The sequence below is a fragment of the Oryza brachyantha genome, chromosome 12 (genome assembly GCF_000231095.2).
Source record: "Oryza brachyantha chromosome 12, ObraRS2, whole genome shotgun sequence".
NCBI lineage: Eukaryota > Viridiplantae > Streptophyta > Magnoliopsida > Poales > Poaceae > Oryza > Oryza brachyantha.
Window position 1 is genome coordinate 11454828 of NC_023174.2, and position 27094 is coordinate 11481921.

Genomic DNA, 27094 nt, shown 5'->3' on the forward strand with positions numbered 1-27094 from the left:
ACAATTCCAAATGAAAAAAAAATATGACAACTACAAAGTTTCAGATCTCGTCAAGACATACAATTTTGAAAATTTTAGGAGTACAAAAATACCCTTTTTCTACCGGTAGTATAATACTACCGGTAAAATGCACCAGAGTCGTCTCCAGTGCATTTTATTGGCAGTAGAATTTAATCCATACCGTTGATCTATTTTTATCGGACGGCTGTGATTAAATTATACTACGAACAATGTTAACAGTAATAGAAATTTAAAGGGGTAATATCGTCATTTTTATTGTGATCTTTCTTGCAAAAAAATAAAAATTACAAAATATTGCTGATCAAGAATGTTGAGTATTATTTTGAAATTTTAGTTACGCAGATGAGCCATTAAGAGGCCCACCTACGAAAATTGATTTTTCCATACAATCATCTCGGTGGATACATTTTTACAAGCGCGCCATATCCTTCTCTTGCGACTGACTACATCGCACACTGACTATCTATTGGTACATCTTTAATTTGGAGACGTATCATCGACGAGCATCATTTTTATGGTGACTGTAGTATACATTTGTTGACGCTGAAAATAAGAATCAACGATCACACACGTAGGTCTGGGAATCAATCTTAGACCACTCCAGTGCAGGACCTAATTCTCAAATATACTGGGCGTGCCAGTCAGTTTGATCCTCTAACTGACAAGATAAACAATAAACCAAGTCGATCGGAGTTGAAACCTCGGTTAAGAGGGTGGCGATGCGCCGAAAGAAGTTGATCTAATTGATGTGTAGATGTTTTACAATGACCCGTGGCGCACATATTTATACCCTCAGGTGGACAGTAATCCGTGTCGGACACAACTCCTAACAGATAAAAAGAAATAGCAAACTCTATCTCTAACACGATACGGTTTCTAATAGATAAAAGAAAACAAACAAGTCCCAATTGGACTCTAATCTGCTAGAGATAAAATCTAAACTAACTCTAATTAATAGATAAATTTATGTTGCAGAGCCTTGGTCTTCACGATTCCCTGTTGAATTCGGTCTCTTCCGAATAAAATATCTGTCGGCGGTTGCACCTTTCCTTATCCAAGTTCAATACGGAAATTTATCAAATTTTGGTGTTAACACATGGCCCCCCAGTTTGAAGTATGAGAGCTCATGCTTCAAAATTAACTGCTCTGCTCTGGCTTTGGCGACTCCAAAAATCCTCTTCTTTTCGTAATCGGCTTTCATGAACCGATACCGCTTGAACGAGATGGGCCAAACTTGCAAACTCATGGCAAAATAATTTGTCTTTGATTGGTTCTAGTAGCCCTCCGAATACAACCTCTGCCAACTGTTTGTCATCTAAGCTCAAATCATAGCATCGGTTGCGAACATTACGAAACCTTTGTATGTATTCCATAGCCGATTCCCCTTCCTGCTGCTTAACCATAATTAAATCTGTAAGCCTCATCTCACCCGCGCCAGCAAAGAAATATCTGTGAAACTGTTTCTCTAGATCGGCCCAGCTTCTGATAGAATTTGGAGGTAACGATGAAAACCATGTGAAAACCGATCCGGAAAGTGACAGCGGGAACAAACTAACCTTCAGGTATCATGAGCCGATGCCTGTCCACATTGTGCTAGAAATTGGCTAACATGCTCAATTGTAGAAACATCATCCTGCCCTGAAAATAAGGAGAATTCTAGGATCCTATATCGGTGTGGCAATGGAACTCTATCAAACCACTCAGGATATGGACGCCGATATAGATCTATTTGCCTTTTTGGTTTGATTCCAAATTGTTCCCTCATGACCTTAACAACTTTATCAGCCACTTCATCTTTAGTTGCATCGTATTCACCATGCCAATATTCATGAGGTTCTTCTAGCCGATATTGCCCCCCCGAGTTGATTCCTTGAGCAGTGTATTCATCAATTGTCGTCTTGATCAAATCTTGCAACATATTCATCAAAACTCCAGATGGACCGAACAAAGCACTATGAATTGATTCATTAACCGCATCTTGAAGTGCTTCATTCATCGGCTTCGGGAGTTGAGCATTTTGAATAGGCCCTTCTGGTGTCAGGACGAAACTTTGAAGACAACACCTTTGAAAATCCGCCAAGGATTGCTCCACCAGCTGTTTATGCTCTTCCGTCAAATCTTCTATTGTGACTGAGTTGTTGACATTGACTTCTTTGGAAGACATCTTTGACTTCTACTCAGGCGATCGCTTGTGAGTAAAATAGCACGTAGTCCCACTGGGCGTGCCAAAAATGTGTTGACGCTGAAAATAACAATCAACAATCACACACGTAGGCCTGGGAATCAATCTTAGACCACTACAGTGCAGGACCTAATTCTTAGATATACCGGGCGTGCCAGTCATTTTGATCCTGTAACTGACAAGATAAACAGTAAAAACAAGCCGATCAGCTATCGAGCCGATAGGTAACAAGATATGCCGATAGGACGTTGATGCTGCAATGATTAGCCGATAGGATGAACGATCGGCTATAAAAAAAACTTGGATTGGCTAGAAACTCAATAGAGATAGAGTTAAATTAAATGTTAGACCAACATAATCTGCCAAGTTACTTATTAGTTTTAATCAATCAGACAAGCCCCTGTGACCAGGTCGAACTAGACATACAAAGATTGGACTTAAACAAGACAGTATGCAGCCGAGCACGATATGATTATAGGAAACATGAAGATCAATAAGGCTAACAAATAAACCGACGAATTACTTGGAATAAACAATGAATCATGTGTTGCGATCGGCTAAAACTAATTTGCATGTAATTCTCATAAGCCGATGCAACATAAATAACTGTCGATCTAAATAAATCAAGCCGATTGGTGTAGAAATAATGGAGTAAAACAATCGGCTACTCTATTGATGTAAATATGATAAGCATGTAGATCGGCACAAATCATCGGCTATAGACGGCGGACAAACAACCAAGATCTATAAAATACCTAGCCTAGATTGCTAAGAATAATCATAGAAGATTAGACCCAACTGAGACAGTTCAAGATTAAACCTAGCAATGTCAGGATAGATACTAGACAGATCTAGATTACTATCAAGCCAATGAGTCAATGACTAGTAACTTATCGGCTAGTACTTTGATAAAACAATGAACAAAATACATTGATCTGATATAAACCGTCTGACAGATGCAATGTACTAGATCGGACCTAACCGAGATAGTACTAGATTGAATATGTCAAATAGCAAATATCAAACCAACATAGATTGCCCAAAGTGGTCGACCAGATCAGCTGAAAACACGAAAGTGATCTAAGTTGAAACTGATACGATAACTAGCAATCGCGTAACTAGATTAGAAGATCAGACTGAACCGAGACAGTTCTAATCTAGTTGAACGATTACCGTGGCCTGGCGGAACGTAGGACTTACCCCTTCGTCGGAGATCGAGACGATGCAACCCGATGTCAGGTGCCAAGTTCCGCTGGAGTTGAAACCTCGGTTAAGAGGGTGGCGATGCGCCGAAAGAAGTTGATCTAATTGATGTGTAGATGTTTTACAATGACCCGTGGCGCACATATTTATACCCTCGGGTGGACAGTAATCTGTGTCGGACACAACTCCTAATAGATAAAAAGAAATAACAAACTATCTCTAACACGACAAGGTTTCTAATAGATAAAAAGAAAACAAACAAGTCCCAATCGGACTCTAATCTGCTAGAGATAAAATCTAAACTAACTCTAATTAATAGATAAATTTATGTCACCAAGCCTTGGTCTTCACGATTTCCTGTTGAATTCGGTCTCTTCTGGATAAAATATCTGTCGGCGGTTGTACCTTTCCTTATCCGAATCCAATACGAAAATTTACCAAAGTTTGGTGTTAACAACATTAACAATTATACTTATCAAGGTGAGGAGGCCATGCTTTTGAAACATTCCCTATGAAAATTGTTCTCTTTCTTAAAAGAAGAAAATCTGATCATATATGATCATCCATATGGAACAAGCACAAAAATTATAGGGAGCAGCAAGAGCTGCGAGCTTTTTCTTTATTTCAGACAAGTCAATCTCACTACTCTTTTTTTTAATCAATCTCACTCTACACAATCTTATCCAACAAGTACCACAAACCAAGAATTTTTTTCTTAAAAAAATAAATATACACGATGAACATATTATTTTCGCAATTATTGCATCGAGTTTATTTATTAAATGGACGAGAGATGTGTGAGTATATTTTTTTTCTACGATCGCAATTGTCTTAAATCATCTCTTAATTAAAACTTTCCACCAATTAATAACATGCCCCTTCAAAGAATATTTAGTGGGGCCAGGTTTCACCAGCAGTGCTAATAAATACAACATCACTCAAGTGTTGCACTTTATTTTTCTCTGTAGTGTGAGTAACCTTTTCCACTAACAACTAGGAAGAAGTCCACCACATGGCCACACAAAGACTATCCATGCATGTTTTCCATGCAACATTTTGTTCACAGGATCAGTGTTATTCGTTCATTCGTTTTAACATTGTATTTAGTGCATGTCAGTTTATGCAAGCATATAGGTAAAGGGAGTGGTACTAGTTGAATTACCAAAATGAACATGCATATGTTTTGCTAGTGTCATTGGCCACCAAAGTGGATGAATTTGAAGAAACTCAAAGTTTGAAGGATATGTACCAGCTGAGTACATTGGTTAATTGGGAGATCATATCTTATGGTTTAATAATATAGTTGGATGTGAGCCTATCCATTATGGTCAAAATACAGGGTAAAACATTTATAGATAGGTTACTATGGAACACCTTAGTCATACAATCATATCAGTTGAAAACATTTGTTGTAATATGGCACTGAAAATTAATTGCTCTATACAACACTGCCGCCTCAACCATCTCGAGCAGAACAGGAAGAGGACCCTATTGTGCTCATGATGGCTAGCCCAATAAGCTAGCGAGAATTTCCAATTTATTCCTAAATTTTGGGAAATAATTTGATTTATATTGATTTCAAATGTCTGTGAAGTAGTATATTTTCTCACACTTAGGGTTAATATTTCACACAAGATGAATTTGTGGGCTTTGTTGTTTGAGACATCATTCTCCAAAAGGCACTTACATTTGTCGAGGGACTGTCATACTCTAGTGGACAGAGAAGTGCGAGCAATTCTCCAAAACATGGATTTCTCAAGTCATTGAATGACAACTAGTTGTCAGAGATGTTATAACGGTAAAGTAACTTTTGTCGAACATGTTCTCTAATAACAACTGTACGTAATATTGACTAATGACTATGTAACAACATATTATTATTGCCACTAATTAAACATATTCATATTGGTGCATACAAAAATAAATTTTGGAAATGCAATTCATATTTGTTTTTAATTTTCAAAAGGAACAATAGAGCTAGTTTTTATTTCCAACCGTACACTCGACTCGTCTACGTTGACTCATATGGGCAACCAGCATATGGCTGCGTTCGCAGCTACATGTTGCAAAAGCCCATTAGCCGCACGGAAAACGATAAACTTTGGAGGCAGTCCCTTGGCCCATCAAACATGTTCATGAACCGGCACTGATGAGCACTGGCACTTATATATGAGGAGTGCCTGCCAGTGGCGGGACATGTACGAATACGGCGTTCCAACCGATCGATATAAGAAACGATTTCTACAGTGGTGCCACGATAGTGTGTTCAATTTATCACTAATTGCTAAAATAAAAAAGAATTCATTAAAAAATATTCTTGAAGAAAGATCATGTATAACCTAGAGTATAGTCTTGCGTAATTCGAAATATTCACAATTTTTAGATTATTAAGGTATGGAAAAATAAAACAGGCGCTTCATGTGGATTGTAGTCATATGTGCTAATGTCTGCTTCCCTTTCAGCATTTAAACAATTAAATGGAGCCATAATAAACTGAAAATTACCTTTTTTTTCTCTTTTGGATTCAAAATTTTTCTTCACATCAAAGAAGTTTGGATTGTTGCATACTAACAGTTCAAATATATATAAGATATATGTGCATGTCCCCTTACTTTTAGTCATTTGTGGTATTTATGTTTTCAAACTAGTAACTATGGTATCATCATTTTGGGTGAACATTGATTGTATATATCCAAATTGGCCCGAGCTCAGTCAAGATCATTATAGCATTATCTCCACAAATGCAAAAAAAATTCAACACTAAATGATTTTCTATAGAATAAATTTTGCAAAACTATAGATAGTTTGATTAAACTGTCAAAAAACTATAGATTTATGGATGTATATCACAAAACTACCAATTTAACATATTGTTTTCATAAAACTATAGATTGAAGGCATTGTATGCCAAAACTACAAATATAACATTAATTTTATCATGAAACTAGAAATTCTGTAACTTAAAAAGGACAATAGTGGAGCTTCAAAATCAGTAGTTCTTGGATAGGTTCACCACTAAATTTGTAGTTTTCTTAGAAATATGGTGCTAAATATATAGTTGTGTGAAACATAACATTAATCTGTATTTTTGTGATAATTTACTCAAAGTAACCTTAGTTTCATAAAAATTACTCTTCTTTATATGAAACAAATCAAGATGCCAATTTAATATGAGTAGGGGGGTAGCTAATTTGTAGATATAACAATTTTACTTTAGAAAGTCTTACAAATGTAGTATCAAGAGAATAGAAAATTGTGTTGTACAATCTACAAAAGGTTAACTATATCATACATATTCTTCACCAAAAAGAAATAATTGAATTGTTCCAAATTGAAGTAGGTTCATTTCCCCCAATTTGTATTAAAGCTATTGGCCTATAAAATATATTGCATGTACCCTAAAATCATCACATCTGTAACGGGCCATTAGTGACGGACCAAAGAGAGTTGTTACAAATGATCCTAGGTGTAACGAGTGCACTCGGTGGTGGTTAGAGATAAAAAAAATAGGATAACAGTTGTAATTGATAAGAATATATCTATAACGACTCCTTAATTATAAGCAGTCATTACAAATGGCATATTACATGTGACCGTTGTCCTTTGTCAAGCGATACAAATGGTCATCTCAAATGGCTAGCAGCCACCAACTGGAAGAGAACAAACACAACTCAAGAGTCCAAGACCACACTATTACACTCCCAACTTTTGTCCCAAGTTGTTCCACTGTGGCACCTCTCCTCCACCCCTACGACTGCCTGCGATGACTCCACTCCACCAAAGCCCCACAACCTTGAACGAATCGTTCCGAGCTGGCCGGCAGCAAGCCCCACATTAACAGCTCAAGCGTGCAGCACTCCAAAGTGGCGCGACACGGAGGAGAGTGTGATAAGGTGCGTCCGGATTTGAGCCCCCGGCGAGGCTGCTGGTGAGCTGATCTGCGATTTCTAGCTACGACAACAGTGAGTGACCACCACTTCCCCTCTCCTCTGGCTACTTAATTCCCTTCCATGTATTGTTGACTGGTTGGATCTCACCAACCACCGTGTTGCTCTCAACTTCACCATGCTCCAGGAGGATATAACAAGTGGCTTAGGTCTTGATTAGTTCCCAAATTTTTTTCTAAAAACATCACATCGAATTTTTGGACACCTAAATAAAGCGTTAAACATAGATGAACCAAAAAACTAATTGCACAGTTATGAAACAAATCTTAAGACGAATCTTTTGAGCCTAATTAGTCCATGATTAGCCATAAGTGCTACAGTAACCAACATGTGCTAATGATGGATTAATTAGGCTCAAAAATTCGTCTCAAGATTTCTAGGCTAGCCGTGAAATTCGTTTATTCATTCGTGCCCGAAAACCCCTTCCGATATCCGGTCAAACGTTCGATGTGATGTTTTTGCTAAAAAATTTTGGCAACTAAACATCATGTTAATTGGGAGGGCACAACACAACGGGTGCACTGACAGACGAATACGACGGCAACAGCCAGAGCTGACCCCTACTAAGCACCATGAGCTAGCTGACCTACTTTTTGTTTTTTTTTCCTCTCAGATGTCTCGATAGATGATGGTAATGGGTTCAATCATTTTGCATATAAAATTAATGGACCGGATTTAGTTAAAAATAAATTTATATAGAGTTTTGAGCTTAAATTTTTTTAAGAATTAAATAGGGCTGTGAAAAAACACAGGGGTCTTGGTCCATTCCCACCCCTATATGTAACGGGTGAAGAGCCATTACAGATTACCCTTTACGTATGTGATCAAATGTTTATAATAGTTGGTTGAGCCCTTAAATATGACTGTTTTACGCTATTACAGACGGGGAGATCTTCGCTAGTGCTTGTCCCATTTCAAATTGCTATAATTTATAAATACAAAAAATTTAAATTAGAAACTCTTACAAATTTTGCAATACTGTCTTGAGTAAAAGCTAAATTGAGTTGTACAACCTACAAAATATAAACCACCATATATCATAAATATATTCCACACCCAAAAGAAACAGTTGAACTGTAACAAACTAAAGCACGTTCGTTTTCACACTTTTTGTAAAAGCTATCAACCTATACATTAGCACGTGGCCGGAGAGTTGGCTACGTGTAACCTCTAACACGGTCCACGTGGAATTTCTACAATTTACCTCCAAGCAAACGCATGCAATCAACATCAAATAATTTTGATCGAAACAATTCTCGGAATTGTCGCTATATTACTTGGGTGATGTCACCAGGACACCAAATATCATCCATGGAAATCTCTGTGGCTGCAGCTGGAAGAACCTTCACAGGCTCCTCTCCTTTGGTGTTCATGGATATGGGGTCGACAGCTCACCACCCATGCTGAAATCATCTTGGCTGCCTTTTGTCCCCCAAAACACGCAGTATATATAGCTTTAATTCAAGCAGCCAACATTATCTGGCTAATGACATATGCATACACATATACTAGCTTGTTCTCGATAAGGATCCCATCCATCACCATATATATCTCATTAACCTTTAATTTTCTTTTGTTAATTTGTTGCTGTGAACTAATCTCCATTTTCCTGCACATATATATGTCCTATAATTATGGTCAAAGAAGAGACACACACACCATGCATTATTGGGCAATCTAATCTACCGGTGATTGAGCCTTGCAAAGGCAGGCATAATTTTTCCATTTCTTTTCGCCAGAAAAAAGAGGTTGCGTCCTGATCAAAATAATGGGGGCTTGCTTTAGGGTTGTGTCGTCATCACCAAACTGCTCATCCTCTTTGCATGACACAAACCTCAATTATGTGGCTGCTGTTTTATCTCCTTGTGTGTGCATGATGTAACCAATTAGGGTACGGTTTTGGGGGGGCTTTGCTGGTGCATTACATTTGCCTGCCATCCATCTCATCTCTCTTTGCCACTTGGACTTATCCTCTTGGATATGCATGGATGATGCACCCTGCCATATCATGTCATGCATGCACTTGCATGGCACTCAGGAGGTGTCCTATCTGGAATTTGTAGATGAATATCTATCTCATGGTTGTTGAGTTGCATGCTGACATGGATGCTTGCCTGCATATCTAGAGATGTGTAGGACCATATATCGTGAACTCATCCATTTTGAAGTTAATGGCACAATTAGTAGCGAAATGGGCGCATTCGCAACATATGAGCTTTGGATGGCGGGTGCAAATATGTACAACAACTCGTTATTGGTTCATTTCAGTGTAGCAGCTTGGCTAGTTCGTGGGAACCCATGCTAGAACAATCCACACATAAGCAAAATTGATCTAACATGGCACACACTGGTGACTCGGTAGCTTACACGTAGGACCATGTTTTGGAGATCTTATTTTTCCAAAGATAAATTTGTTGGGCAAAAGTTCATGTTTCATATTCAAGACAAAATCAATTTATTACATGTCTTTGGAAATTTTAATCCTCTACATAACTCATCTAATGTTAGTTTTTGTGTTTAGGACCAAGACAAATTTTGTCATGCCTTAGTACAAGAAAATCCTAAAATATCTTTTTAAATTTGCTACAGAACACTAAAATGATGTGGCATTTGCTCCCGGAGAACATTTTTGTGGCTTTGCCATATGACCCTCTAGTTTCAGGGTTCTTTGCAAAAGACACCGTGATTATTTTATTTTCAAAAATCACCTTCCAATGTAGAGATAAAAATTTCCAAAGATAATTTTACCCTTGAGAGATTACGCAAAACTTAAATTTGAACAAAGTTTCGCTAATTTTAAACACTATGAAAAAATAAAAGTTGTGAAAAATTATGTAAATTAAAAATGTTTTAGAGAAAGTTGTTTGATTTCAGACAATATTTTTTCAAATTTTAGCTTTTTGTATTTTCAATAAAAATTATCGATATTTTTACTTCTGCAATTTTGGACATTTTTTAATTATGCAAAACTTGTTTAAATTAATCCAATTTTTTGTCCTATTTAAATTATGCAAAGTGATCCAATTGTAAAATCATTTCAAAAGTTGTGTCTCTCCATTGGAAAATGGTATATTCATATAATGGTTAGTGTCCTTTAGCAAAGAATCACAAAACTAGTCTTGTACTAAATTAAGCCGAGCATCCTGCAGCACATGTCTTGGAGCAAATTTTGCGTTTTGTTTTTCATGTTGACACAATCTATTTTCGTCGAAAGTTTGTTTTCATGGTTGGGCATTTTTAGTTTTTTTCTTTATCTTTTGCCAGCCTAAATCTTGCAAAACTGGTGGATTTTTAATAATCTGATCGTTTAACTTTATTATTATAGAAAGTTGTTACAATTAACTTCACATCAATGTCCTTTAGATCATAACTACACTTAATGCTCTCTCATGATTCATACACGACAGCGATACCAGCCTTCTTAATCGAGGTCCTACACCATTGGAGGCACCTGGATGGTAAAAAGAAGGAAAATGTCCTAATTATATATGTTCCTGGACTATGGGCTGAGTACGAATTACCTTTGTGAACTCAAAAACCAGACATTTTAATACATGTAGGCAATATGATAATTAAAGCCATGACGAAGTACTATAAGATTTTTGTCATAGGCTACACGTAACTCTTCTTTTTGATGTAATGAACCAGCTGATGATGCATAAAACTGTAGACAGACACCTTTGATTGGTTAGGCAGGCAGACTATTCATGGGTTATCTGGAGCTTAGAATAATGTCGTAGTTCGGCCAAAAGTGCATGCAAAAGCTCGCAAGGTTGGCGTTGTATTTAAATTTGATGTCCTATTCTGCACATTAGTTACAGAGCGAGAGTGATCTAGATTGAAAAATTATGGAGAGTACTAATGAAATCGTGCAAATATCCAAAAAGAAAAAAAAATGCACGTCTTTCCAGGAGTATGAAAGAGCTAGCTCGATTACAACGATAGTAATAATAGTAAAAAGCAAAACACTCAAGAGTGTGTTAGGCAAGGTTTTTTCTGCTGCTTCTTCTCCCTTCCCAAAATAAGGATATATAACTATGAATCAAGACAAGTATAGTACTTATAGCCAAATTTTGCTATATATTAGGACGGAGTTAGTAACGAATAGCATTGATCGAGATAATAAGTGTAGAATGCTTCATCATTCAATGATTTTTTTTGTACAATTATTTATCATTTATTGCCATCTCCTATAATAGTTTTGTGTTTAATATTAGTGTGGTAATGAGAAAAACATGCAAAAGAGGCATTTTTTAATTTAATGTTCTTCAATTTGTAATATATGCATTGTTCAAATAATTATTGGTTCAACATTTGAGAGCACTAGTTGATCCGATAATCTTGAAAGAAATGACTTTTTTATTTTATTTTATGTGTTTTTAAAAAATATATTCTATCATGGAGGGGTTCAATGCAAAACAAATTCATGCATGGTTTATGCATGAATCATTATTGGAAAAAAATAGAATCGACATGCATGGTGCTATAGTACTTCTTAGATTAATTATTATTTATTTATAACTCCAAATTAATTATCGCTTGTTTAGGGAACTACTACAAAGACGACTTTAGCAACAAATAATTAAACCACATAGACAAGACCACAGATCGATAGTCATGACCAAGTATACATGTATGTGAATCTTTTATAGGTGATACGCGTCAACTATTTCCCCTGAACTTTTCAGGTTCCCGTTGGATCTAATTTCAAATCAAATGGTTGGCATGCATGACCACACCACAATATATATAGTTTGCACAGAATGCATATACACTACCACACAACACCTCATTTCAGCAAGACAAAATTATTGGTTGTCATTAACCCGGCACAGATAGTCTAGCAAGGCATCTCCCATCCACTTAGCCCCGATGTATGCCCCACCATCAAGAACCAACACTTATGATGAAATATAATAGTCGGATCCTAGAATGGTCGGATGCTTAGTTTTGAGATATTCGACCCAACCGCGTGACATGAGGTTTTATTGGGATAGCTAGGCTTTTCACGAATGTCCGGTACAGAGACCAATATCGGAGTCATTTTCATGTCTTGTGGGGAAAGTGCACAAACTCTGCAATGGTTTAATTAAACTATTCGAATAGTCATGCCCACAGTCAAGGATGAGTGTAAGTTGATTCCCTTAGCAAGATTTGGCTCGGAAATGTGTTTTCGTTGACTAGTTGTTGGGATGGGAATTGTTTCTTGAGTTTGTCTTTGTGACCGATGGTCAGCCTTCATGGTTGGGAATAGGTTTGTGTGACCTAGAGTGTTATGGCACCATAGAATTATAGGGTCGGGATGATCATACTTGTGCTATGAGGCCAAGAAGACCCGATTTGGGCTTGTGAGGCCAAGAACGCCGAACATGGGTTGGATGGTCATGAACATGTACTGGACCCAGAGCCAATAGGGCCCTTTAACAATGAGACTTGGTTAAGTGATGTTTTTTTGGGGACGATGATTTATGTTGAGAAAGTGAAAAAGGAACTATCTCATGGTCAGCATTAAAATTTGGCTCTTTTAGCTTGAGTTGTTGCAAAGCAACTCGCCGATGGATCGAGATGAGAAATCTTCTTCCAGCGGTATTATGAACCACACTTACAATTTTGGGAAAATATTTTAAAGTAACTTATTTCCATATAAACCCAAGCCTACCCTTGCAGCATGCATAATCACATCTCCTATGCCTTGTCAAGTACGAAACTACTCACCATCCTTTGTTGTTGCTTTTCTCCCCTTTGAATTATGCTCAAGCACGAGGAGAGGACTAGAGTTTCATCCCTAGACCCAAAATACTACATGTTGATTGTTGTCCTAGCCATGCTAAGTTCTATTACTACTGGTTTTGATTGATCATGATTGTACTTTAGGGTCTCCCCAAAGCAACAATGTAAAGGTATGATTACTTATTTGACCTACAATGATTCATCATGTTACTATTCCTTGGACCGGTACATGTTTCGTGGTTTTGCGGGAAATGGTTCACCATTTTTTTAGTGATGCACCCTCCTTAGCATTGTCCACATAGAGGCGCATGGGTATGGTGTACACCTATTCATTGGGTTATTTAAACAAAATATTTTCCCAAAGATTTGATATATATTTTTTCAAAAAGGACTTTGGGTCAGCCCAATAAGGAGCTTCCTGAACGATACGGTGCTCAGAGGGGCTCCACCCCTCGATGTGGAGGGGACCCTACAAGGTCCAGGTAGGTGAGCCTTCAATAGGAAGACAAAGCCCTCTGGAGCGGAGACTAGAGGGGGCCGAACCCTTCGAAGGGTGGAAGCGAAAGGGGGGGTCTACTCTAGCTGCCTGACTGAAGAAGGGCAATGCAATCAAGCTGAAGAGCCACACCTTGCCCGCGGCACGCGCCATCACGTGGGATCCTCGGGGTCCAGGAGGCCCATGCCTTAATGGGCTAGCGACGTGCGTAAGGATGGTGTAGGCAGAGTGGTCATCGGCGCTAGTGAAAATGGAGGTGTTGGCGGAGGTGACCGGTACACTTGATGGCCGAAAATGGGGTGGACAAACAACTTGATGTCTAGATGATGATAGCGGCACAAACAAACAAATAAGCAACATTGGTGGCTTAATTCAAAAATCTTGAGAATCAGGTGGCAATTCTAGAAAGAGCTGCAAATTTTATGGCAAATTGTGAAAATTCTATTTGAGACCTACCTATATACTACTAGCAGCAGCAGCAGATCAAGAAGAAGAAAAAGAATTGAAGCACCATAGATGGATCTTTTATCCATAGATACGCAAGCATGGCCTGGGCGCACTAGATAGAAGACCACGTTAAGAAAGAAACTTATCTTAATTTCCTTTACAACAGAATATAGTCCATCTTTAGGGGAGGTTGAGATTTTGAGAAACAGCAGGCAGTGGTGGATCTAGCTAGCGAGATTAGAGGGGTCTGAATAAGTTAGATAGAAATTTAGCCCATCTTAATCTTTGCTATAAAATTTTAGGGGGAGTCTTCGCAGGGGCTCCAACAGCTTTAATGGGGGTAGCGGGGGCTCAACTTAAGCCCCCGCTGCACCATGTTAAATCCGCCCCTGACAGCGGGTGAGGGAATCTGAAAAAGGCTAGTTTTTTTTCCAGCTCGTGGCTAGCTTATAGTTTATTTTGTGAATTGTACAACTATCGGCTTTTAAAATCTACGTAAGACTCTGGACTGTTTGTGAAAGTTGAAGATTCTAGGATTTTGGGAGAGGCAGTAGCTGGCAGAAACTCCTAAAACAGACCCATAATGTCATACAAAGCGTTGTGTTTCTACTATGTGAAACTAAGGAAAGTTCAAGGAAGACCGCTCGCCAGTTCAGCGTATAATTGCTTGTTTATATGTAAGTACGTAAATCTTAATCAAGTCCTTAAAAGAAGAGCAGCAATGGGGATAGTCCTGCTATACACAGGACAGGAAGGTCCATCATTTTCAGGCTGCATAAATATTTTAGATACGAATGAAATTTAAATTTCAGGAAAAAAAAGCTAGAATTAATTTTTGGTAGAGCTAAAAGCAGGCCCCAAAGAAAGACTTTATTGCTCCACACCTCTTCCCTTCCTTATCTCCCTCACTCCCATTATTCCTGTCCTAAAATTTTTACCCGAACATCAGTCATCTCACCAATATGTTCACCCGTCAAATCCATTTCCCTCACTTCCTTCACCCTATCTCGGCCCAATGTAGAGCAGTTGTTTTACACTAGCTAGGATAGGAGTGTGAGCACGAAGCAATATTTGGATAAAAGTAGCTTGGGAACTTATGTTTGGGTAATTGTTATACACCAAAAGTAATACAGAAAAGACAACCCATACCATCATATCCTTACGGGTTTGCCATGGGCTAGCAGTCATTAATGTTGGGTATAGAGCTTAGCAACATCACAATGTTATAAATGTTGGGACTTGGTGACATAACCAATGTTTAACTAAACTTGGGAGTAATTGTTTTGCATCAATAGGAGAGTAGGGTGAGAGGTGGACTGGATAGGAGGGTATGCATAGAGAGTTCAGCCACATAACAGTTAAAGTTGGAGTAACTGTTTTAAGCAAGAGAGGAGTGAAAATGGGATTGGGAGAGGATAGGCAAGGGGAATGCATGGGACAGGGAAGACTAAATAGCGTTGGGTAAGTGTTGGATAGTTATGTTTAAATTTGATCAAATTTAATTTTCTATATTTACACATTTTTATTAATTCAAGAATTTGAAATATGTGTTCTAAATACGGGCAAGCACAAGCACAAGCAAATTCAAATTTTTATGTTTCAAGCATTTTTTTAAAATCTTTTTCTTCAATCAAACTTAGGTCCAAAATTGCAAATACTGAATTTGGGTCGGTATATACCTTGGCCGAAAGGCAGAAAGCATGGTCAATAACAAGTGATAATGGATATGCGTGGTGCAATTAGTTCTAAAAAACATGAATTTAATACCTTGATAGAGATGGCCCCATTTATAGGGAATTTCTTTCAAGCTGCTCAAACTATGGTGGATCGATCGACGCTAGCAATTCGGGCTGTACTACCTATTAGTATTTTACTAGTTAGAAGAATCAAATACTTCACATGGGCCCAAAGTAGGCAGGACTTATATGTCAGTAACACATGCTGCACGTGCAGCAGCTAGCGAGGAGGATCCATATGTCCAGTTGCCCACTTGCCTTGCAATGTTTGTTGAAGGTATCAAAACAAAACACACTAGGTATGCTTAACTCAAGGATTCCAAGCTGTTGCATGGCCAAGGTTCACCTAGCTAGAAGAAACTAGACAATACATTAATCATTTAGGAGAAGTACTTGTTAGTCCTCCTTTTGCCTCTCTTTCTCCATGGCTTGATATCTACCATTCGTACCAAAGGAAAAAAAATATGGAATGAGAGATCAGAGGATTGTAGTGGTGGTCATCACTTGAACACCGTTGCAAGTCCATGTCCATTGCTTTTTGCTCTCTCTCTCCTCACCATCACAGGTGCATGAACGCATGTGGCAAATGCCACATCATATTTATCACATCTCAGATACATATCATGCAGTTTGTGGCCATGTATAATTGAAACTGAAATAACGATGCTTTAATTAATAATGTATCAAGGAAATAATCAGTACTACTTAGGCCCCATTCATTCCCCAACTAATAACCCAGATTCCCTCGTTTTTCGTGGGCACGCTTCCCAATCTATGAAACAATTTTTTTCTTGAAAATTCTATACGAAAGTTGCTTTAAAAATTCAGATTAATCTATTTTCTAAATTTTTTTATATTTAGTAATTAATTAATCATATAATAATCCATTACCATATTTTCTGCGCTAGCTGGTTAACAATCACCTGGTCGAACGCAGCCTTAAAGGCTGAAACAGCAGACAAGAGTGAGCAACTATCCCCCTCTTGAGTGAGAATTAAAGGTGCATGCAATCACCTCAAGATGAAACAGCAGAAGGTGCGTATGCATGCGTATCTAGATGAGGTTTTCTTGACACCAACAGATTGGATCGGATCAGATAGAGATATGTCTGGTCGATTTGCTGGGACAACTAGACGGAAAGGCTAGCTAATGGGTGAAAAAACTTACCACTTCAGTCCATGATTTGCCATGATTTGCCAGTGTGATTAATTATATATATATGTCGTCACGACCAATATGGCGAGGTAGGGTTCGCGTAGGATAGTAAGAAGTTGTGTTAGGATCACCTCAGGCGATAAATTATATGTAAGGATGAGCTAGGTGATGTAACCCAAGAGTGTGATATCAATCTCACACACTAGTACTTCATGGTGCACCGCCTATTTTAAAAATATTAGACTATTTTGTTTTGTTAAGATAAACTTTTGACTAACAACTACTTTAGTATTATATCATTTATATGATACAAAAGTATGATTATACTCCCTCTTGTTTCAAATAATTGACACCAATTATTGTTTATTTCGTAGCCTCGATCATTCATCTTTTTTGAAAAAATATTGTGTATACCTAAAAATATGTTATATTAACTATGTTTGACTTATAAATATACAACCGTGCATCATTTACTAATCAATTGATCGTTTAAATGTTATTAATGGTCAAAGTTAAAATAGTAATGGTCAACGGTGACAAGTAAATGAAGACCGAGGGAGTAAGAAAGTACTTTTCAATATGAATAATTATTGGTCAAGGCCCTGTGAAAATGAAAAACAAAATGTATTTAAAATGGAGCGACTATATTAGAACAATGGTGTTTTGCCCCCCTAGTTTACATCTCAATTACAGTTATTTATCCCAACTTTTCTTATCTTTGTGCATCCATCCCCGGGGCTTTTCAAACTAGTCCACTCTTATTGCATTAAGGGGACTTATTCTGTCAATTGAGCTGTAAAAAGTACATGTATGCCCTTGCCAATTTGCCCTTATTTTTTAGGAACTTTGAATTTTACCCCTGATTTGAGATCTATCATCTTTTACAACAAAGATTGATAAAATTTCCAAATATTTCAAATGTGACCGATCGAATTAAATTTGATAAATTTTGGTATCATTTTTAACAGCATGTTCACACAACTTGCATATATAATCAAGCGGAAATCATATACGGCAACCATCATATAGAATCATATATGGAGAGGTAATACAGGGGTAATTTAGTCAATCACCAAATTTTTTGAACGTTTTCTTTCTTTTTTTTTTCATTTAATCTGACTCCGACTAACATAAGTCTAAAAATTAGGGGGAAAGGATATATAGCTTCAGTTTGGGGAAACATGGACAAAATCAGAAAGTTGAAAAAAAAAGATAAAAATATACAATTGGGGTCTAAAGTAGAGATAAAACACCATTGCCCCTAATTACTACTATTCTCTCTATTTCATATTATAAGACTTTTTGACTTTGCCAAGCTTTATGTGTGTGCTAATAAATCTAGACACACAGATATATATATATATATATATATACATATACAGTACCACTAACCTATGCCCCTTTATAATAAGCTATTTTGTACCCCTCCCTTTCTAGGCCTCCCTAGGCTCATCCCATCTCCGACCCACTTTCTAAGACCCAAAAACCACCCCTTACCTCATTCAAAAAGGTTGGTCAAAGGGTTTCCTTGACGGGTCAACCCTCTTATGGGCTTCTTTGATGTCTACCGAAGTCCACCCTCACCTCATAGAAATTGTGTAATAACAAGAAGGAAAAAATGTAGTAACACGACCGGTAATCTACAATAACAATGTCGAAATATACCCATGAGAGATCTACTTTTTATAGTAAAATGCATGACCGGGCCAAACTTGGTAGCGAATGTTATCTAGGTCTATAAACTTTTAAATTGCATATCTAGGTCCTTTAACTTGAGAGCAGATGTCATTTAGGTCCATAAACTTTTAAATTGCATATCTAGGTTCATCATCCTTGTTTAATGAATCATAGCCTGTCCAAATCTTATTTGACTAAAGTTTACCGCTGATGTGGCATGCCATGTAGGTAGTACATTTGCAAACGACCCCATCTGCGGTCAAGTTCAGTCAAATGATATTTTGACCAGCTATTATTCATTAAACTAAGATGGTGAACCTAGATATACAGTTTTAAAATTTACGGACCTAAATGACTTTCGCTCTCAAGTTTAAGGACCTAGATGTGCAATTTAAAAGTTTATGGACCTAAATAACATCGGCTCCCAGGTTCAAGGACCTAGATATATAATTTTTAAGTTTACGGACCTAGATGACATTCGCTCCCAAGTTTAAGAACCGGTCATGTATTTTACTCTATACAAAACATATACATTGATATATGGATGAATGCATACAAACTTTTAAAGTTTTATAATATGGAACGGAAACAGTAGTTTCTTCTCCATAGTGTCTCTAAAACATATAAGTTTATAAATTGTGGAATAGGGGATCAAATCTGTATGGATGGAGGAGGTTACTTAAAGCCATTGTACTAACAAACCCATGAAATATATATATCCTGGTTTTCCCATGAAATATATATATCCTGGTTTTCATAGAGGAAGTGTAACTTTTGGGTCCTATACCAACTGTATACACACAATTACTGCACCACCATGCTTTAATAATTATTATAATATAGAACAAGTAAAATTACTATCGCATATAATTGGCACAAAAGGGAAGAAACATACAGCCCCGCTATCAAGACGAACTAGGATACTATCCACACAAGCATGAAAAATATTTATAAAAAATATGTTAAAACATTAATCTTCGTTGTGACGCATCTAAGAAAAGAGGTATAAATCGTACCATCCTTTCAAGATCTAGTCCCAACCCTAAAAGATTAAATTAATTAGGAGGTATTTCATATTAAGTTCTTATGCATTGAATATTTGAAGGATTATAAAGAGTTTTTCTCACGTAAAAGGCTATCCTGAGAGGTGATAGACTCCCTCGCTTTTAAGGGTTTGCCTACCATGCTCTCTACTGATAGTATTTATTATTGTTGGTATAAGAATCTTGATCTGTACTTGATATGGCAGTATAAAATAGAACTGAGCCATTAGATTAGAAAAAATAAACGGTTTAGATTATTGGTTTTACTTCTCATACAGAATATTGTAGAACACTACACTTTTAAATAAGTCATTTACCCTTCTAAAGCTAATGTGGACTATTAACAACCTAACCATTCATACATTTGTGGTCCTTAACTGCATTGACTATCTCTTTGACTTTCTAGCCCTATCGTAAGTACTTAGTTTCATTGGATATTTAGTTTACACCTAGCATGCATTCATTGTGTCAAAGATATTGAGTCAACTAGGATCTCTGATACCAATTTAAGTTGCACCATTGTAAAAGGCTGATTGAGATCTCTTAAGAATCTTGGTATCTAAAACAAGGTTTCCATAGACTGGCCACCATCCGTGCATGCGCCGGTATACCAACTTGCGAAATTATTTTATTTTTAAATCTTTTTAATAAATAACTTTATTACTAAATCTCGAGAGAAAATATTTCCACCGGATTAATCTTTTGGCCACGCCACCAACATTAGCATCAAAACAACACTGCCACGTAGGGCTTTGGACGTCGCCACTTGGCAGCGTTGTCTTGCCACGCCGCTGACACTGTCATGGCAAGACGGCCACGCCAACTGCGCTGCGTGGCAACGTTGTCTTGCCATGCCACCAACACTGGCGCGGCGAAAAGATTCATACGGTGAAAATATTTTTCCTCAAGGTTTAGTAATAAAATTATTTATTAAAAAGGTTTAAAAATATAAAAAATTCACCAACTTGCCCCCCTAGCTATCAGCTCAGGCTGCACAAATATCAACTTAGTGTTGGTGCTCTCCTAATCAAAGATCAAAAGAGGAGGCAGGCATCAAGATGCGGTGCAATTGTGTTCATCCATCACTAATGCTGCCAGCTGGGTGTTAATTCCAGTGGATTTGTTACTTAATTAATAATATCATCAGTGATTTCTTTCGATCGGTTTGCCCATATGCTCAAGTGCGCAATGCAAGTTGAAGTACGTGTGATTGACGGCTTGTCTCTCGGCCATGCTTTAGGCTAATTGTAATTTGCCTCCTAATTCTAAGACCGCTAGATATTCAGATGCAAGTAATACTCCTTCCATTCGTTCTCATGTTTTTTTTGTCACCTTTGAATTAAAATTCATTCTAGTGGCTAAAACTACGTATCTAGATTGCGCACTATGTGTCCCTTTATACTGTGTAGGTTCCTATCTTCTCTGTGTGGTTTCATGGATCCTTCCTTTTCTTGTCATTTGGATGTAAATTAATACTCCCTCCGTCCCTAAATGTTTGACGCCATTGACTTTTTTATACATATTTGAATATTCATCTTATTCAAAAAACTTATACAATTATTAATTATTTTTATATCAGTTCATTTATTGTTAAATATACTTTTATACATATATATAGTTTTACATATTTAAAAAAAATAAATAAGATGAATAGTTAAACGTGTATAAAAAGTTTAATGGCGTCTAACATTTAGAGGATGGAGGGAGTATGTAAGATATTAGATACTTCAGCTAGCTTCCAAGAAAAAGAAAAGATAGTTTCATTGGTGGTGTTAAACTTCATCAAAAGCAAATGCTAGTGTCACTTAGTGTATCCCATGTTAGATTTTGTTCGAGGTGATTGTTTAGTAGAAACTTGTGAGAAAGCTATGAAAGAATTAATTAGAAGGGATATCGATCGAATCATTCGCTTGCTTTTGCTCAAGTGAGAAACGAATGTTCTGAAACAAACACAGACAGAGAGAATAAGCTTACGATGGACTAAATGCATCTTAATTTGTGATGCTGTAACTATCTATGAAGCTAAGTACTGGAGTAGCATATATGCCATGGAGCTCAGTGTAAAGTCGCATATACATAAACCTCCAAGCTGTGGTCAAATTTGAGCTTAATTCTTTCAGCTTTTTTATTTGTGTGGGAAGAAAAGGTAGGGCTATCATGCATCTCCTTGTGGTATCTAAATGATTTTTTACTAGCTTTTTGAGATTGATCGAATCATGAACTGGTTAATTAACAATTAATTTGGGCGCATATTAGTATCTTGATTATTCCTGAGTGTCGGCTGCCATTCAAACACATTAGTGCTGAGTTGCCTTTTCTTTTATTTTTTTTTCCCGTTGAGAAATTTTGGACCGTCAATTCGTATCTTGGATATGTCCCTTGACCATCTATATGTCAGCAGGAATAAACCATGAAGCATCTCACTTGGAAATGGGCATCTTTATCTGATGTTTATTTTGAGACCATATGAATGGTTAATGACAGTTCTCAATATCCGAATTTTCTTCATTCCTAAAGAAATCGTATGCATGTTGCAAGTTTAAAAAGGGAAGTGTCATTCAGTATGGGTCCGCCTATTGTTCAAATATTTGAAAATTTTAATTCCATCAAACAAATCCAGTCACTACAGTTGGATCATAATCTGAAGGCATGCATGCAAGTGAAAAAACCCATACACGCCCTCCACCCTAGCCCCCATACATTGCGCGCGTATTTGACAGTTCAACGAAGAATCAAACATTTGATCAATAGCAAAAGTGATTTAGGGTGGGCTGTGACGGCGGAGTCACTTTACTAAGGTTTAGGTAGCCACAAATATGTATGTTTGTATAATTGACGTTTCTTTTTTCCTATATAGGATTGAAAATGCTGTCAGAAATTATCTACACTCAAAATTCTCAGACTTGAAAATTAAATTTAAAAAAAAAAGATATTCTCAGAATGAAAGTACCGATATATAACAGGTAGAGTTGTGCATGAATTCATAATAACATTTTCTTTTCACTAAAAATGTTTTTATAACTTTTGCAAAAAATCATTTTCAAAACACTGTGACATGAACTGAAAGCAACATCACCGATCATGATATTTTAATTGCCAATTTGTATTCAATATAGATAAGAGAGGGGGCATAATGGGCCGGTCATCGTAAAATTTGCTGATGATTGAAAATACATGGGCCATGCAATTAATCCCTCAATGCAATCCAATTGGATCTGCAGGCCAATTGGACAAGGATCAGACAATCCAGCCCATTTCACCTGTAGGCTTCTTGTTTATTTTAAGTGAAGTGTTAAGATGCAAAAGACATTTACAACAAGTTAGTTGAGAAAAATATAGATTTTGCAAGGTTTTTCATATGTAAATGTGTTGCCAGTTTTTTTATTTTTATTTTTTTTTTGCAAATTGATTAAAGGAAAACCAAACATATGAGAATCAACAAACATACTCATACCGCACAAATTGTTTTCTTTGAGTTGTTTCTGGATGGATTTGGCTATATGGCATCTGAGTGAAACTTGGAGAATAGCAAATTGCTTGGCATCTTTGCAACCGTAAAGCCCTATGTGTAGGAGGACCAATAGATGTTAAGGGAATTATCCTATGTCTTTATTGTTGATTGCATCATAAAATGGAAGGAATTTCCTTCGTCACAAGCCCTCTTCCAATAATCTATTGCTCCAAGATTGTTCTCAACGGCCATTGACAGGTAGGCTCAGGAAAATTTCCTGGCCCAGTAGGGCCCAAATATTATCAACTATTTGTACCTCTTGAAGGCAAAAGACTTTGTCCTTGTAGCAAGCAAAGCTGTATTCCTTTTCTGAGGTTGCTTTCTGTTCTTTTCTTTTTCTTGTTTTTGTTATGGAAAGAAGAGGATGTCCTACTGTCATTCCCAAAGGTATGTTATCTGAAGAAAGGGCAGGAATTAGGAAAGTAATGCTTTTCTTAATGATAGAGTAAGCTCAATGGATTATAAATAGGGCCCAAAGGAACTGCCCTAAACAGTTTCAGCAGACACTAGTGCATGCATTTCTCCCTTGTCCCTTCACCAAAAGCTGCCAACTTTATCATTCTGTTCTTCCTGAACAGACTAACCAGACTCTCTACAAGAAAATTTGCTTTGTGCATTACTGATATGTAATGCAGATCTATAGTTTAAACACTAATAAGTGTTTTCTCATTTCTTGACATAACAGTTATTCAATCTTATCCATTTGCTTGTATCTAAAAGAGAGGCATCCCTTTGTTTCGTTCAAATCAATGTTGACATGCCCTAATCTTTTGTTTACAATGTAGTGCCATCCATATTGGCTTTCATGATGAAAATTGGCATCAAGCTCTCATCCTAAAGTTAACAGGATCAAATTATCATTGATCTCAAATATCGTGTAGACTAATACTACTGTTTCGATACAACCATCAGGTTTAAGCAGTTAACAACGACACTTTGAAATAACAGTAACTATGGATCAAATGTTTTGAATAAATTGAGGCCAAATTTTTAATTGAAATCCCAGACCTGTATTTCCATTTCCTAGATCAGAAACTGTAGTTTTCAATCTTCTGAAGAACAAAAACTGAAGCTTCCAACTCTGAAGCAGGACACCTAGAACAGAGCTTTAGTCTGACTGCAGTGCACTTTGTATTTGCCTATTTGGTATAACAGTCGACTCCAAAAAAAAATTGTCCTGATATGCACACATTAAAAAAATCTCGTTCAACCACCATAGTGAATATAAGAAAACAAGAATATAAATTATGGTTGGAAATACAAAGAAAGCTCAAGCATGGTATTTCATAAGGCTGCGTTCTTTTCAGCAGATTATTTCATAACTTTTTAACATACGTTTCCTGAACTGTTAAACAATATATTATGGCAAAAATATTTTATATAGAAGTTCATCGTTCACTTTCTAAAGTGAACTTTACAATATTTAATTCTATCTTTTATACCATTAAATAGCTATAATAAATCAGATAATATTTCATCTATGAAAAGAACACAGTCGTAATATGTCAATTGAGTTGGAAACTAAAACACACTTCGCCTTTCCTCGGAAACCGAAATATGTTATAAGTAATACTCAATGAATCTGGCCAAAGTAAGGATTGTTCTTTTCCTTTTCAATTACTAACGGACATCGTAAAAATACACCAATGGTCCTTCTTCACTCTTCATTTTTCTTATAATAAAATGCTGCAATGAGCACAAATTATCTTTTGTATGAATGTCTCCAGCTACCAAATTATAACTGCACTACTGGCCCTAACTATTTCACTTTCTTTATGCAGTAGTTTCTTCCCCAAGAAATGGCTGAATTGTCTGTCTTTGCTACTTCAATACTCACAAAGGTCACCACATTTGCTGTTGAATATGCTATCAACGACATTAAACTTGCATGCAATGTAAGGAGTGAGCTGGAAAAGTTGAAAAACTCATTGGGAGCTATCTGTGCTGTTCTTAAAGATGCTGAAAGGAAACAATGTACAACTAGTTCGGTTAAACACTGGCTGGAAAATCTCAAAGATTTTGTCTATGACATTGATGATGTTCTCGACGACGTCGGGACACGAGCATTGCAGCAGAAAGTTGGAAAAGGTGAAATCCGAACTTACCTTGCTCAACTATTCATCTTTCCTTTTGAACTGGCAAGAAATATAAGAAAGGTTCGTGAGAGGCTAAATGAAATAGCTGCACTTAGAAGAAATTTTGATTTGAAAGAAGAACCAATAGACACACCTTCAGATCGAATTGTCCAGAGAGAAACATACTCCATTGTAGATGAGCGAAAGATTGTTGGAAGAGATAAAGCTAAAATTGATATTGTGAAGGTGATTTCAGAAGCTGCTGAATCTAAATCTGATACCCTGTCAGTACTTCCACTGATTGGAATGGGAGGTGTAGGCAAGACTGCCCTAGCAAAACTGGTATTTAATGATAAAAGAACCAAAGAAAAGTTTGATAAGACTCTATGGGCATGTGTGTCTAATGTGTCTGATCTTAACCATATCGTAGATGTAATCATACAATCAGACAGCGGTGAAAGCAATAAGCAATTAACACTAGAAGCACTGCAAAAGAAGCTGCAAGAGCTTTTAGGAGATAAGAGATATTTGCTAGTGCTAGATGACATATCAAATGACAACATTAGTGTTTGGGAAGAACTGATGAACTTGCTACCATGTGCTAAAAGTGGAAGCATGATTTTAATCACCACACGTCTTTCAAAAATTGCATCAGTGTTGAAGACCATAGGACCATATGAGGTACCAAAACTTCCACATGATGAATGCATGAAAGTATTTGCTCGATATGCTTTCAAAGGAGAGAAGGCAAAGGATACTGCACTGCTGAAAATTGGAGAATCCATTGTACAGAAATGTGATGGCCTTCCTTTGGCAGCTAGGACATTGGGATCCCTGTTGTTCATGGAAGATATTTCTAAGTGGCAAGAGGTAAAGGAAATAAAAGTGCCGAGTAACGATATCTTATCTGTATTAAAACTCAGTTATGATGCACTTCCATCTGATTTAAGAGCATGTTTTGCCTGCTTATCCACTTTTCCAAAGGACTATGAGATTTTCAGAGAACTTCTGATAATGTATTGGGTGGCAATGGGTCTGTTGAGTACAGCTGGTGGAAGTAGGGAGGCAATAAGAATGGGGGAGAAATACTTTAGTGAGCTTGCTGGAAGATCTCTTTTCCAAGACTATGTTTTTAGTCATGATGGCACCATCTCACAAATTAAAATGTATAACTTTGTTCATGATCTAGCAATTTCCATTGCACCGAATGAGCACGCAACAATTAGCTGTGAAAACTTCAGTGCCTCCAAAAGAGTTAAGCATCTTGTGTGGGACCAGAAAGACTTCACAAAAGAACTAAAATTTCCAAAACAACTGAGAAGGGCAAGGAAGGCAAGGACATTTGCAAGTAGGCACAACTATGGTACTGTGAGTAAATCCTTTCTTGAAGATCTCTTGACAACCTTCACATGCCTACGAATCTTGGTTTTTTCTGAAGTTGAGTTTGAGGAGTTACCAAGTTCGATTGGAAATTTGAAGCATCTAAGGTACCTGGATCTCCAGTGGAACATGAAGATCAAATTCCTCCCTAATTCTCTGTGTAAGCTGGTGAATTTACAGACACTTCAACTTGCTTGGTGCAAATAACTAGAGGAGCTGCCAAGAGATGTCAAAAGACTTGTCAGCTTGAGGTACTTAATTCTCACATCCAAGCAACAATATTTACCTAAAGATGTCCTTGCAGGTTGGAGTTCCATGGTATTTCTGCAGATTAGTGCTTGCCCAATGTTAACATCACTGACAGAAGGTTTAGGCAGCTTGAGTGCACTCAGAGATCTGTTTGTCTTTAATTGTCCAAAGTTGCCCTCTCTCCCATCTAGCATGAACCGGCTAGTTAGCCTTCAGAAATTGGTTTTTCATAACTGTGATGA

General features: G+C 37.1%; 1 protein-coding gene across 1 annotated transcript; it reads left to right on the plus strand.

The window, feature by feature from the left end:
* The first annotated feature begins 24947 nt into the window (after positions 1 to 24947).
* LOC121056058 (putative disease resistance protein RGA3) lies at positions 24948 to 26284 on the plus strand. Its single transcript, XM_040529857.1, has 2 exons — positions 24948 to 26093; positions 26225 to 26284. Exons 1-2 carry the CDS (start codon positions 24948 to 24950, stop codon positions 26282 to 26284), a joined length of 1206 nt encoding a protein of 401 aa, XP_040385791.1.
* The last annotated feature ends 810 nt before the right edge of the window (positions 26285 to 27094 follow it).